Source organism: Balaenoptera musculus, chromosome 8 (genome assembly GCF_009873245.2).
Source record: "Balaenoptera musculus isolate JJ_BM4_2016_0621 chromosome 8, mBalMus1.pri.v3, whole genome shotgun sequence".
Taxonomy (NCBI): Eukaryota; Metazoa; Chordata; class Mammalia; order Artiodactyla; family Balaenopteridae; genus Balaenoptera; species Balaenoptera musculus.
In genome coordinates this window covers 13690374-13705042 of record NC_045792.1, presented here as the reverse complement: position 1 = coordinate 13705042, position 14669 = coordinate 13690374, and the positions used below count along the sequence as shown (strand labels likewise).

Genomic DNA, 14669 nt, shown 5'->3' with positions numbered 1-14669 from the left:
CCCGGATCTAGTTCGCAGAGCAACTGTCGCTGTGGAAGGCGGCGGCCATTTTTAATATGGGCATAAGAGTAGGGACAGAAGTGTGATTTTAAACTACATCCTTTATTCGAGAGTTGAATCATCAAGAGGGGATTGGAAAAGCAATTAAAGAAGGACAAACAAAGGCGGATACTTTCCTAACATCACATTAAAGATGTACAGCCCAAAGCGGAAAAACTCCTTGCCCGGTTCCAAGATGAGCGCCTCCTTGTACCACGTGTCTGACAGCGCTTACTCTTCGTCCCACGTCAGGTTTAGCTCCGTCGGCCTTCGCTGGTCGCGTTTAAAGGGCCAATGCCCCGCGTTTACTCTGGGACGTCTCTGGAGACGGGAAGATGGCTGCTGGAAGCAAGGGGGAGGGCAGGCGGAATGAGGATGTGGAGCAGCACCTGCTCAGTGCAGAAAACCTGTTGCCAACATAGTCAACGTTGGGAAGGAAGCCAAGGTAAACACAACTCAGTTCCCCGAAACACAGCTACAATTTGGAAGATGATGTAAAATTTAAAGCGCGGACACTGGAAAAGCCCCTCCCACTTCATGTTTTTCCGTGTCCTTGATCCAGGTACTTTTCCTTCATCATCCCACCCGCCTTCTGCCCCCCCAGTAGCAGTTAGTTGCCGGGCAACACTGAGGGGTACTTCAGCACTGAAGGGGCTGGGAGTACCCTCATGCCCTCAGGTCTTGGATTTAACCCCTACTTGACTTTCCTTGGTCCTGGATGCACTGTGCCAGGCTCCCAGTCGGAGGAGGTGAGGCTGAGGCTTTGGAAAGAGCTAAGTAGGAGAACCAGACCCACAAGTGGCTGGCTTCCAGTAAGTCTGAGGAATTCCCAGGCAGGTTTCTTCCTCCAGGTTAGGTGCCTTTTGCTTGGCACCTGTTTCCTTGCAAATAACAGTTCACCAGCATCTCATTCTCTTTAACAGACACACAAGCTGTTAGACGGCAAATGATTTCTAGTCCTCAGAGAAGAATTCATCACCAGGAAGTGCGGGAGACGACTGAAGTATGCTGACATTTTGTTCATTCTTGAATAAGGAGTCAGGGTCAGGTTGATTCCTTTTAGGCCAAAGATAGGCCCTCCTGTCTCTCAAAACCAGATGTGAAATGTCCTTTCTACTCGAAGGTGGCTCTAATTAACAACTCAAACCATGTATATAAAGTAATCCCAGTAATTACTTGATAGTAGTATTCCTCCAAATTTTCAGTACTTATTATCCCACTGGTATTGTTTTTCTGTGTGTGTGTGTGTGTGTGTGTGTGTGTACCTGCACACGGGTGCATGAGTGTGCATCTGTGCCTCTTAGACTGGAAATTCCCTAGAGGCAAAGTGTTTTCTGTTCCACAGTGTGTTCCTATGGGGCTAAGGACACACAGATATCTGTATACAAGACATTATCACACATAATGAGTCTGGATCTGAAAGAGGTACAGAGGGCAATAGGAGCACATGGAGAGAGCAATTAGTTGTGACCAGGGGAAGTGAGAGGACCTTGAGGAAGAGTAGTGTCTCTAAGGATTTCAGTGGGTGGCAAGAGTGGAAGGGCCTTCCAAACAGCGAAAGTGAGATGCCAGGAGCAGGTGGAAAGGAGGAGCTTGTCGGAGCCCCAGAGGAGGCAGCATTCAGTTATCTTGTTGATCAGGAGCAGGCTGAGACTCCCTGGAGGTCTGAGGGACAGTCTGTAACTATTTCCTGTTTTATTAGGAGGCCAATCCTAATAACTCTTCCTTCCCAGCTTTGCATTGGGCACCTTTGTCTCTTTCTTCTCCAGAGATTGTTAGCCCTCCTCCCCCGGAAGAGGGTAGGGGATACTTGTTCAAAAACAAGACACTGGGGATTCATCATCCATGCATACATGTTACCATTAGAACATGGTTACTTGGATACTTGTCATATAATTTGAATATTTTTGTTCCCATGATGGTAAATGCCCAGTTGATTATCAGACTCACCAGGAGAAACAAACACACACATGACTTGGCCACACTTGAAATTGTGTGCCTATCCTGGTACAAGTTCAAATCATTTACCTAAATGCTGAAGCTGGTCCTAGGACCCATGGATCAGGTGAGTTTCCACTGGTTTCTTGGGCTGAGTAGACAAAGTCTGAGATGCGCATCTCCTACTGGGGAGCTCCGAGTGCCTCCCAGTAAGCAAAGCTAATGCACTATTAAGGCTGATTGCCTGACAAAGACTGTCCCAGAAATGTTTCACAGTGCTGAAAAAGTCCATATGAGACAGCTTTGGAGAGTCCGGATCTATGACACTTGCAGGACCATATCTGTGGCTCTTTACAAGCAGCTGAGTTACTCTTTTACCATTTCTTCCCACCTCTCTCCTATCAGTTTATCAAAAGTTGTTAGCTGATAGCAAGCCCCAAGATCTCCCATTCCACTTGGATGACATGAATGGGTTTTCAAAAGATGGAAACAATATAGAAATTCTGAGTGTTTACATGTATATTGGAATATTTTCTGTTAGACTTCTTAAAATTACAAAGAATTTGCTAACCCCTACTATGTGCATGGGAAACTTTTAAGCACTGTGGGGACACAAAGTGATATAAATGCAATTGTTTTCCCCAAGGAGTCTACTTCATCATATTAAAGCACCTTGAGTCAATATGAGGGAAGAGAGATGAGTAAGACAGGGTCTCCACTCTTAAGCAGCTTTCTGGTGAGTGGGAAAAACAGACATATAAACAACCAGCTAGGCTATAAGGCAGAATGAAATAAGTACAAGAGGTCTAGTAACAAGTGGATGGAAGATTGGGAGGACTAAGTAGAGAGACTAATATAAGACTGAATTGTGAAGCAGTATCTGGCAGCACAGGACCAAGTGCTCAGTGGAGGAGTTGAAGTAAACCCAAGAACTCAGAGACCTGAGATGAACTCTGAAGAACCCTGAAAAGGGTTCTTGGGGGAAGAGGGTCTTCATAGTGAAACGGTACCTGGACAACTTTCCGCATAACCTGCTCCCCTAGCCCTAGCTGCTCTGTCCACTGACAGCTTCCTTCTGTGTCCCTGAGTTCTCTCCTCCCTTCATTTCTTCTCCCCTCAAGATTAAAAATCCACACTCTAGGAATCTTCTATGGTTTTGGAGGTCCAGTGATAATGCATGGGCAGGGTCACAGCAAGGTTACCCCATCACCCTACCCCATTCCTTAGAGTGAAATCTGGGGATGCCCCAGGCTTTCCTACCACCTCCTGTGGCTCAGGCACCCTGTCGCTGACCTGACAGGTTCTGCTTAGCTCTGCAACCGCGCACTTTAGAAGACATTGTTTACTCCCATCTGCTCACTGCTCAGACTAACGACTGGATTTGGGAGAGAGATACTTAACGCCTCTCTGTTTACCTCTCTAAGGAAGACCTGCCATATGTATGTGGGGAAAAAGGGCCTCTTGGGGAATGGGGATTCCTTTGAATCCTTTTGTAGGATTTTCCTTCCCCTGCCTCCAGAAAGCAGTGACAAGCCTCTGTCCTATAGGGACGAAATCCATTCCCTTAAATCTAGGAAAAGGGATGGATCCTGAGGCCAGAGTGTACCTGTAACATAATTTTTTGGGTGCTTGCTGGGATATCACATATTTGGATGGCAGGGTCTTCTGGCTGAATCTACTGATAGTCCAGTGCTGCATTGCCAGCTCCCTCCTCGTTGCCACCCACTCTACACGTGCTCTATAGGCAGGAGCGTTACTATGGAAATAAATTATTTTTAAAAACAGAAGCAGCCCCAGGCTTTGGAAATATCTCCAGAATAAACCCACACGAGCAAGGAGGTTAATAGGGTGTCCCTTGGTCCTGGCTCCAGAGGGAAGAGGATGGGGGTGGAGGAGGGGGTTCAATGTTCCATGTTCTATTCTCAACCTCTACCAGGTTCAGGTTCTGGTTCCTCTCGGGTCGGTATCAGCTGGACCTCTGCCAGGCACTTCTATCTAGGAGGGATGCTCTGCAGCTACATACCCAGGGCCTAGCTTCCGCCAGGACATAGGAACCAAGAAGCTGCTGAGCCTGGGAGTGTTGGGATAAGGGGTTGATGCTATTCACAGGGGTCACCTCCTTTTTAACCCCACAGGCGTCCAAACTATGGAAAGCTAAGGAACGTAGGGGAAAGCAGAGGCGTCATCTCAGGTGAGTGAAATTACTCTTGCTTATTCTCGCCTTGAGCTCGGGGGAGCAGGAGTACCCCCGATTCCAGGATGGGGCGGGGTAGTTAAAGATCCCGCCTATTTCCAACCCTAGAACCTCCTCCGCTCTCCGCTCCTCCTCCCACCCTCTTCTAGCGCTGGAACGCCGGGCTCACTAAGCCCCGCCCGCCGCGGGTGCGGCTCCTTTAAGGCCGGATGGGGGCGGGGGGCCCGGCGGTGTTGTCAGTGTCAGCTCTGCGCACGCAGCCCTCCCGGAGCCGGTGCCGGCCTGCGAGCCCCAGCGTCTCTGCAGACGAGTCCCCGCCCGGGTCCGGCGGGGCCCCCGCCGTGGGAGGAGTCGGGCGCTGGCCGGCGACTAACCCGGGTTGGACTGCCGGACCAACCGAGGAGGGCCCCGGACTCCGGAGAGAGGGACCCCGGCGTCGCGACCCCCCAGGAACCTCCTCTCCTCGATCTGTGGCACCCACTAGTCCTGGGCACCCAGCCCCGGAGAGCCCCCGATCCCGCGCGCCGAGCCCCGGGGGAGCCCGCCCCCGGCCCGCGGCCCGCCCGGGCCATGCTCCCCCGGGGCAGCGGCTGAGCCCGAGCCGGAACCGGGACCTGAGCCCGCGCGGAGCATGGATCCAGACTGGGGGCAGCGGGACGTGGGCTGGGCGGCCCTGCTGGTCCTCTTCGCCGCCTCGCTGCTTACGGTGTTGGGCTGGCTGCTGCAGTATGCCCGGGGCTTGTGGCTGGCGCGGGCCCGCGGGGGCCGGGGCCCGGGACCCGCCTTAGCCGCCGAGCCCGCCGGCTCTCTGCGGGAGCTGGGCGCGTGGCGCTCGCTGCTGAGGCTGCGGGCGACTCGGGCTGGCGCCCCTGAGGAGCCAGGCGTCCGGGGCCTCCTGGCGTCGCTCTTCGCCTTCAAGTCTTTCCGGGAGAACTGGCAGCGGGCTTGGGTGCGAGCGTTGAACGAGCAGGCCTGCAGGGATGGGGTGAGTTGGACAGGAGGACCTAGGTGGTCCCGTCACTCAGCCTTTTCTTCTAGAGGAGGGACTGCTCAGGCCAGGAGGCACGTATGGGGGTGGGGAGCAACTGGGGAACCCTATGGCCTTTCTTTTCCTCTGGGATCAGAGAAACGGGTGCAAGTGAGGCTGGAGGTTGTAGAAATGCGGCTGTGTCCCAAATCCTCTATTCTTGCGGTCTAGGTACTCTCTGGCTCCAGACCAGTGCACAACTTGCTGTTCTCATAGCAACGCTAATCTCTGTGCCCCAGGGCACTTCCGCCCAGCCTGGGTGCTGGTTGTGTGTGTGGTGTGGGTGGGGGGGGCGCTGCAGGGGGTAGAAGGGAGACTTGTGCACCTGTGGAAGGAATTTGCCTGGTTCTCATGCCACCACACCCAGTCAGCACTTCATGCCCCAGATCCCTGGTGTGATCAGGGAGGTCTCCGGGGAGCCTGAATTCCCCCCCCACCCCATCCCTCAGTAATTTCACTGCTGCAGTCTAACACGTCCTTCTCCATGCTCCCTGCAGTGTCTGTGTTGAGGGAAAGGTATTCAGGTGGAAAGGAGATTGACAATCCATGCCCCGCCCAGTAGATGAGCCTAGAGCTGCCCCTTGAGGGTCAGTCACAGACTAGCCCAGCCTACTTCCTCCCATTGCACCATGGGCAGCTGGCCTCCCAGGAAGTGGGGCAGGAAGCGTGGTCATAAGACTGAGGTGGGGTGGGAGGTGGAGACCGCCCTCTCTTGGGGTCCACACTCATCTTGGCCCTCACAGTCTATTAGCCCCTGGCTCAGAGTGTTCTCCATTTCCAGCCACCACTAGTCTGAGGGTTTTAATCCACTAGCTCCCCAGATGCCTGGAAACAGAAGTGGCCATGCAAGAAATTGCTCTGCTTCCTCTGCCCAGCTGACCTGAAAGCCAGATGGCATCTGTCAGTCTACGCCGTGAACTCAGCCCTCCACCCAGCTCTCCCTGTACCTTGTCCCTGGGTCAGGACTGACTCCCCGGGACAGCTGACTCAGCTGGACATTAGCCTCCCTTGCAGGGGGTGGGGAGACTGGCGTTCCCAGCATCCATCTCCCTTGGCCTGGCTTTTGAACAAGCCTGCTACAGTAGCAGAGAAGTTGGCTTTCCCTGGTTTGCCAGGCAAATGAGCCCTGTGGATTTGTTTCCTCCCATCCCAAGACCCAAGGAGGAGCTGCCAGCTCAGTCTGTGCCCCCTCCTCAATTCTTCCCATCCTGCTCTCTGGATGGGGCTGCAGCAGTTTGCTTCCACTGCTGTGGAAGAATTAGGAAGCTCTTACAACACCTAAGCTAAGCAGCTTTCTGCTCCCTAAAGCCACCCTGCTGTCTGCCTTGAGGAATTAGCCAAGTCTCTGGCCCTTGAGCCCTCTGAGCTTGCTTTTCTTCCCAGTTCCTCTGGTAAAGTTCCCCAAGGCCATGCTGAGCTAGTCTTCATCTCCAAGAATATGGATAGAGTCATACTCTTATGCCTCTACATCCTATTTATCTGGAAGAAGGTTTAGCTCTTGTCTTGAATAAGGGGCCCTACTGCTTTCATCCTTAGCTTAGCTGTGTCTCTCTCTGCCCAGCTACGATATACAGGTGGCACCAACACCTTTATTATTTTTTTTCTATGCACACCTTTCTTCGGGGGTAGGGTGGGGATGAAGAGGAAGCTGGGGGAGAAGAGGGAGGCTCCTGGCATTCCAGGAGAAATCTAGGGTCTTCAGCTCAAGATGATGTGGTCTCTGAGGTGGTCTAGCTTCCCAGGTCTCCCTAGCAGCTGCAGGCCCCTGGAGAGGCGGGGTTCAAGGGGAATACTTCCTGTCCTAAAGCCCTGAGCCAAGGAGGGGCCAGAAGCCAGCCTGCAGTTGAGGCCTCCGCAGTGCCAGGGCCTAGCCAGCAACTGAGTAGGCCAGCCTGTGGGGGCAGCTCCAGAGACCTGATCCTATGCCCACATTACTCCCTCAGAGCTCCATCCAAATCGCCTTTGAGGAGGTGCCCCAACTCCCACCCAAAGCCAGCATCAGTCATGTGACCTGCACAGACCAATCAGAGCGCACCATGGTAAGGGTCTGATGGGCACTGCCTTCTTTAGGGCTGGAGTGGGGGCTGATCCTGACTTCCCTTTAGTCTGAGCGTTCTTAACCTGAAGTCTTTGAATGCCTTAGGGAATCCCAGGATTGGCTTCAGGAGGTCTGAAAATCCCACTAAAGTTACATGCAAACTGTAGTACATGTGTGCATATTTGCATTTTTCTGGAGAGAGGAGTCTTTGGCTTTTATCATTCTTTTATGGGCTTATGACCCCCAAAAGGTGATTCCCAAGGAAAACCAAAGTGGAGAGGGGTCTGCTGACCCGTTGTCGGGCAGGACAGGGCAGGGCCAAGTTGAGCACCCTTCCTCCGTGCCTGACCCTCCTTGCCTCCGTGCCTCGCCTGTCTCAGGTGCTGCATTGCCAGCTCTCTGCTGAGGAGGTGATGTTTCCAGTCTCTGTGACCCAGCAGTCCCCCGCTGCCGTCTCCATGGAGACCTACCATGTCACTCTGACACTGCCACCAACACAGGTGGAGGAGGATGTGGGAAACTGAGTTGGGCAGGGGGCGGGCGGTTCAATTGCCTCAGCCTTTTCAGTTTGGTTCCTCTCTAAGACAGAATTTGGGAAGGGAGGGTCCTGGGGGGGGGTTGGGAGTAGTTGGAGGAGTGGGGCAAGTCAACCCAGTCCCTTTGTCCCTTGTCCCCAGTTGGAAGTCAACCTGGAGGAAATCCCTGGCGAGGGCCTGCTTGTATCCTGGGCCTTCACTGATCGCCCAGATCTCAGGCTGACAGTGCTTCCCAAGCTGCAGAACAGGGAGGTAAGGGGGCAGGGCTGGGAGAGAAGCGACAGAGCAGGGAGGGGGAGGCGGAGCTGGGGGCCTCACCTCCTTGTTCTCCTCCCCGCAGAGAGGTGAGGAGCAAGTAGAGCTCTCCACTATTGAGGAGCTGATCGAGGATTCCATAGTCAGCACCCAGCCAGCTATGATGGTCAACCTCAGGGCTTGCTCTGCCCCTGGCGGCCTGGTGAGTAGGTGCTCAAAGCAAAGAGTTTGCGTGCATACTGTCCCCAGGGTACTGTGTCGGGATTCTTGGTCTTTTTACCTCCTTCTGCTCTTAGGTACCCAGTGAGAAGCCACCTGTGGTGCCCCAAGCCCAGCCAGCCATCCCCAGACCTACCCGGTTATTCCTAAGGCAGCTTCGAGCATCTCACCTGGGACGTGAGCTGGAAGGTGAGAGCCAGAAGCTTCTGGGGGACTGCCGAGGCTATGGTTGCAGGTGCTCCTGGCGCCCCCGCCAAGGGCGTGGCCTCTCTGCTCCTCAGTGGCCTCTCAGCTTGGAACTGAGCATTTTCATATTTCCGGTTCCCCACAGGCACTGGGGAAGTGTGCTGTGTCGCTGAGCTCGACAACCCCATGCAACAGAAGTGGACCAAGCCCATGAGGGCTGGGCCTGAGGTGGAGTGGAGCGAGGACCTGACGCTGTAAGGAGTGACTCCCCAGCCCCGACCCTTGCTCCCACGGCTGGACTGGGGATCAGAGCCTTCCAGCAGAGCCCTGGCATGAATCAGCTCTGTTTTCAGTAAACCTTGGTGTGAGCCTCTACTGTCTGCCAGGCCCTGGCCTAGTCCAGATATAACCAAGATACACCCCCGCCCTGAGTTGATCACAGGCTAGAAGCAGAGACAGGTGTACGTAAAGAAGATGGTATAAGTGCTCCAGTCCAGGTTTACACAAAGTGCCGTGCAAGTGCTTAGATGGGGGAGCTTAATTCCCACAGGTTAAGGATCAGAGTAGGCTTCATGGAGGAGGTGGCATTTAAATCACACCTTCGAGCAAGAGTAGGATTTTAACGGAGTGTTAGAGAAAAGTGTTCATGGCAGAGGGAACAGCTTGAGTAAAGGAAAAAGAGAGTGATTTGCCATAGAGGGAGACTGCGAAGGCAGGATGGGGCAGGAGCATGGAGGATTTGAATGCCCAGCTGAGTAGTATGGTCCCTGCTCAGCCCCGTCCCATTCTCTTGGGAAGAGACCATATTTGGAGGATGATTGCAGCACTTATTCTATCTTATTTACCTCCATCTCTCTCTGCCTCTGGCCTGTGATCAACTCAAGGGTGGATTCAGTTTGCTAATCTTCCCCCTCCCTGCCCCACCTCTTCTTGGCCACAGGGATCTGGGGCCCCAGAGCCGGGAGCTGATCCTCAAAGTGCTGAGGAGTAGCAGCTGTGGAGACAGTGAGTATGGGGCAGGAAGGAGCACCTCTGGGTGGGTGCTGAGCGGGGCCTGGTCATGGCCCCAGCTCACAGTGCCACCCCTTTCCCCAGCTGAATTCTTGGGCCAGGCCACAGTGTCTGTGGCCTCCCCTTCCAGACCACTGTCCCGAAGACAGGTGTGCCCACTCACCCCTGGGCCAGGGAAAGCCCTGGGGCAGGCAGCCACCATGGCAGTAGAGGTGAGAAGCTGCCCCCTGGGGGGAGGTGGGAGGACACGGGGGAAGACCAGTCTCTGAGGCCCTGCCTCTTTCCTCTTCCACCCCTCGGCAGCTTCAGTATGAGGAGGGCTCCCCCCGGAACCTGGGCACTCCCACCCCCTCCACTCCACGCCCCAGCATCACACCTACCAAGAAGATTGAGCTTGACCGGACCATCATGCCCGATGGCACCATTGTCACCACAGTCACCACCGTCCAGTCCCGGCCCCGGGTAGATGGCAAATTAGGTAAAGAGGAGGAGCCTGGGAGCCCAGCTCTAGCCAGGGGCCCCAGACTGCAGATCCGTGGCTGGACAGGGAAAGGGCAAGGAAAGCCCTAATTCCAACTCTCCCTGTTTTCTGACCACATCTTCCTCATTGTCTTCGACTCTCTCAAACTTTCCGTTGCATCCCTCCATTTCCCTAACTACTTCTCTCCCTCTTCAATCCTGGATCTACCAGCCCCTCCTACGGTATTCTCACACTTCCACCTCCCCAAGTTGCCCTCTGTCTTTTCACACGTCTCTCCCCTTCCCTTTTCCCAGCCCCAGCTGCCCAATTGCCCCTCCCTCGCCCCTCAACCTCCAGCACCCTGTGGGACCCTGCAACAAACCCAGTGGCCTCCCTGGCAACTCTCCCACTCCCAGGGGCCCTCCATGACATTTCTCCCATGGAATTCCCCCTACCTCCACTGGGCCCCTTTGCCATCTCTGCACACTCAATATTTTCATGGCATCTCTCCACGCCCTCGGTGGGCCCCATGGCACTTTCCCACGCTCCCATTGGTTCCTGTGGTGTCTTTTTGTCCCCATGGCATCTTCTTAGTCACCCCTGTGATTAATCATCCCTTAGTCATCCCTACCCTCTGAGTCAACCAAAGTCTGCATCTCAATAAAGACAGTAGGGGGTGGGGGCCACTCTAAAGCACCTCCCAGCTCACTGACCCTCCCCCACCCACCAGACTCCCCCTCCCGCTCCCCGTCCAAGGTGGAGGTGACCGAGAAGACAACAACTGTGCTGAGCGAGAGCGGTGGCCCCAGCAGTACCTCCCACAGCAGCAGCCGTGAGTAGGGAATCGGGAAGTGTGAGTGGGGGTTGGCACCTGGGCCCCAGAGTCAAAAACCATTTGGGGTGGGGCACAGGAGTTCAGGTCCAAGAAGGAGCTGGGGAGGAGTCAGGCTAGCCATCCCCTGTATCCGTCATCCAGCAGGGGAGAGCCACCTTTCCAACGGCTTGGACCCTGTAGCAGAGACAGCCATTCGCCAGCTGACTGAGCCCAGCGGGCGGGCAGCCAAGAAGACACCCACCAAGCGTAGCACACTCATCATCTCCGGTGTTTCCAAGGTAACGGGGCTCTGGGGAGAGGAGCTGGGCTAGGGAGAGAGCCCTCATTGGTCACTCCTGCCCGTTAAAACTTGTCCCTCCTGCCAGGTGCCCATTGCTCAGGACGAGTTGGCACTATCCCTGGGCTATGCGGCATCCCTGGAAGCCTCAATGCAGGATGATGCAGGGCCCAGTGGAGGTCCCTCTTCACCTCCCTCAGACCCACCAGCCATGTCCCCAGGACCCCTAGATGCCCTCTCCAGTCCCACGAGTGTCCAGGAAGCAGATGAGACAACACGTTCGGACATTTCTGAGAGGCCCTCTGTGGATGATGTTGAGTCGGAAACAGGGTCTACTGGTGCGCTGGAAACCCGCAGCCTCAAGGATCACAAAGGTGGGGAGATATTGGCAGCCCCCCCTCTTCTTTTATACCCAGTATCATCACCTGGGTCCCACTGGACACTAAGGGACATAGGAGCCTCAGGCCAATCTCCTCCTTCCTCCCCTAAGGGATCCCAGAGTTCCCAGCCTGTTTCAGCCAAGCTTGAGTAGAGAGGGGGGACTTGATGCCTTGAGTCTTGGCTTGGATCTAACAGGCTTGGGTGATAAGAAGAGATGTAAAAATATTTCCTTTTACCTCCCTTTTTCTTTCTTCCTGGATCTAAGCGCATATCCTCCTTCCCTTATTCTCGCCCACCACCCTTTCCTTTCATTCTTTACTCTCTCCCCTATGAGTATAAGAATTCCTACCCCAGGCAACCCTAGGAGTACCCCTCTAGCAGTGACACAGTCTGTGCACAGCTGTGGTATTTCTAATTTCTCAGGTTCAAGGGCTTGCCCCCAGACGTCCACATCCCTCTGCCAGTGAGTCTGTCACTCACGAATGTATTTATTTATGATTTAAGCCTGCATCACTTCTTGGGATAATGAGAGTCCTAAGTCCAAAGCCTGCCGTGTAAGCACCCTTCTCATTATATTCGTCCTGAATTTACCTCTTTGAAGTTTTCCAGACACACTGCTTCCTGCTCACACCCTGGAATTTGGTCAACAAGTCAGCGTCAACCCACTTTGTCCCTTCATGGCTTTTAGGAACACCCTCTGCTCCGCCTCTGTCTTTCCATAGTAAAGAGGCCCAGTCGTCCATCTGTCCTCACGGAGCAGCCAGCCCCGTGACATTCCACCTCAGGGGCGGTGGTCAGGAGCACACACGGACTCCCACGAGCATCACCGTGTTTTCCCCAGGAAGGCTAAAGGGCATGTTTGTTCTGTTCCGCATCTTGGACCCCTTCACGCTTGTCCTTTCTCGGCTCCCCTCCTCACCCCACCCCGTGGGGCCCCCCTCGCTGCCTCAGCCTCCCCTCTCCCCTCACAGTGAGCTTCCTGCGCAGTGGCACTAAGCTCATCTTCCGCCGGAGGCCTCGTCAGAAGGAAGCTGGTCTGAGCCAATCACACGATGACCTCTCCAACACGACGGCCACACCCAGCGTCCGAAAGAAGGCTGGCAGCTTTTCTCGCCGTCTTATCAAGCGCTTTTCCTTCAAATCCAAACCCAAGGCCAATGGCAACCCCAGCCCCCAGCTCTGAGGGCCCTGCTCACCTCCTGAGCTAGGAGAGGGCAGGCGTCCTCTCAGCCCCTTCCCCACATTCCCTTCCATTCCCCTTCCTGGATTCCCAGTAGCCTGGGCCAGGGAAGCCCTCTGGGTTCCAGGATGCCCTGTCCACCCTGGGCTGTGGGGCTAGTTGGAAGGGTACTTGCAACGGGAAGCATGTGAGACGTGGACACCCGTTGCTGAGGACATAGAAGAGGGAGCGGGTGGCTGGGAGCGAGAGGGGGCTCTGTCCTGGCACGTGTGGGCACTCCCCAGACCCGCTGGCCTGCTGTCGACACTGGCCCCTCAGAGGAGTCCCGGGGTGCGCAGCTCCTCAGCTGATCCTTCCTCCCTTATTTATTCTCTTTTCTATTTATATGTGTGGTCCCGGACCCTCAGTGAACAGGTAGTAGAGGGCATCTCTCCCAGGTGACCCTTCTTTCCTATCCCAGGAGGGTAGGCAATTCCCTTTCGGATGGGGCTCCCTCACCTCCCTCAGGTCCCCACTCCGACCAGCACCAATGTCTGCCTCTGAGGACATTGACGGCTCATAGGGAGCTGGGCCGGTGCCCGGGATGGGGGGCAGGTACTCCCCACCTCCCTGCCTCCCCTTCTGCTCCTCATCCCTCCCTCCCCCTTTGTTACCGTTTTTGTACTTGATGCCTTCTCTGTGAGCAGTGGCTCTGTTGGAAGGAGGGAGCCAGGAGCCTGATGGGAAGCCTTCCCCCAAGAGATGGCTTTAGGGGCTTTATTTACAGAGCGTGTGATGATGGAGCAAGAGCAGAGCTGCACCTCTGTCTAGCGGGAGATGATGATGTCCATTGCTGTGTGATGGCCTGGAATTTAATTTATTAAAGTCAAATTGGAGTTTATAAACTGGACAACTGGTCATCCTTTGACAGGCAAATGGGCAGCGAGGCTGTGGTGTTGACGGAGTGGGAGGATCAGAGACAGGGCCCAGATAGTGAGGTGGGGTCGGTGACACATATATTGGGTCTACGAAGTTCCTGCAGGGAGGAAGGGACATGTAGAGGGAGGATGGGAGAACAAGCATCTTTAAAGGGTGAAGTTGTAGCAAAAATGTCAATCAGAAAAAAAAGTCCATTGGCTAGTACGGGCATCTTCATTCCCCTTCCTTGAACAGGCTGCTCCTTCTAGAATATAGGAGAGTCTGGAGCACAGCCTCTGGATCCAGACTGCCTGGATTTGAGTCCCAGCTCCACTAATTATCTTTGTGACCTTGGGCAAGATATGTAAACTTAGAGCACCTCACTTTTCTCATCTGTAAAGTGGGGACTGTGATAAAAGTAACTATCATTTGGTTGTGGGTTAGAACTTGGCTGGCATACAGTCGGTGCTGAATAAGTGTGAGCTGTTGCCTCAGAAGAGACGGATTGGGAGGGGGAAGTCTTATAAGGGTTTCATCATCATCAAAAAGTCTTTCACTCCTAAATGTGGGCAAATTTCAGGGAGTTATGGATACTAGCAAACTCTAGGATGCTGGTTGCTGTTCTCTGGGATCTTACACAGGACTTGAAACAGATAAGCTGCTGCAGGATGTCAGAGAGAGCACTCGACCAGTAACAGAAAACCTGGGTGTACCACAGACACAGCAAGTGACCTTGAGAAGTCCACTTCTGCTTTCTGAACCTTAACTTCCACATCTCTAAAATGAAGGGTGGCCTAGATAATCATCCAGGTCACACTCACTTCCAGCCTTGCCATTCTGACTAACCTATATCACAGGGGCTTCAGGGCACCTGCCTTTGGCTAGGCAGCTTGGAGTTGTTCATTTTCCCCATGCTCCTGTCCGCGCTAGTCACAGAATAATGGAATATTTAGAAAGGGTGGCAGAATATGGATGTTTGGTTAATTTGCATATATTGGTATGCTAAATTCTAGGTCCTCAAAACTCAAAGATTTATCAAGCTACTTCCCCTGATCTAAGAAATACAACTCTTAATAGTTCACAGAGCAGCAGTTTGTTTACCAATATGACAAGACGGCCAAACACACTGAACTTGAAATTTCACAAGAAACTATTGTTGATGGGAGGGCAGGTATTCAGATTCCTACTAGACCTGT

General features: G+C 54.0%; 1 protein-coding gene and 1 long non-coding RNA gene across 4 annotated transcripts; both read left to right on the top strand.

Annotated features, from left to right (window-relative positions):
- The first annotated feature begins 138 nt into the window (after positions 1-138).
- LOC118900110 lies at positions 139-1214 on the top strand. Its single transcript, XR_005021046.1, has 2 exons — positions 139-484; positions 963-1214. It is a non-coding gene; the product is annotated as an uncharacterized LOC118900110 (long non-coding RNA).
- Positions 1215-4516: 3302 nt separating this feature from the next.
- Positions 4517-13491, top strand: C2CD2L (C2CD2 like). Of its 3 annotated transcripts, none has more exons than XM_036862016.1 (14): positions 4517-5156; positions 7142-7237; positions 7617-7736; positions 7914-8024; positions 8113-8229; positions 8324-8435; positions 8578-8686; positions 9373-9437; positions 9528-9655; positions 9747-9921; positions 10634-10735; positions 10880-11016; positions 11104-11389; positions 12368-13491. In XM_036862016.1, the coding sequence occupies exons 1-14, from the start codon at positions 4803-4805 to the stop codon at positions 12577-12579; spliced, it is 2124 nt and encodes a 707-aa protein (XP_036717911.1). In that variant the 5' UTR covers positions 4517-4802; the 3' UTR covers positions 12580-13491. The 3 variants fall into 3 exon arrangements, with proteins under 3 accessions (XP_036717911.1, XP_036717912.1, XP_036717913.1); XM_036862017.1 differs by having other exon boundaries at positions 4778-5156; positions 10883-11016; positions 12368-13454; XM_036862018.1 differs by lacking the exons at positions 9528-9655; positions 9747-9921 and having other exon boundaries at positions 4778-5156; positions 12368-13456.
- Positions 13492-14669: the final 1178 nt, after the last annotated feature.

Excerpts from the sequence above, each read along its gene's own strand:
- C2CD2L (XM_036862016.1), top strand. The coding sequence starts at position 4,803 with ATGGATCCAGACTGGGGGCAGCGGGACGTGGGCTGGGCGGCCCTGCTG. Across the intron at positions 8,436-8,577 it reads CCTGGGACGTGAGCTGGAAG|GCACTGGGGAAGTGTGCTGT; the intron begins GTGAGAGCCAGA and ends GGTTCCCCACAG. Across the intron at positions 9,922-10,633 it reads CCGGGTAGATGGCAAATTAG|ACTCCCCCTCCCGCTCCCCG; the intron begins GTAAAGAGGAGG and ends CCCACCCACCAG.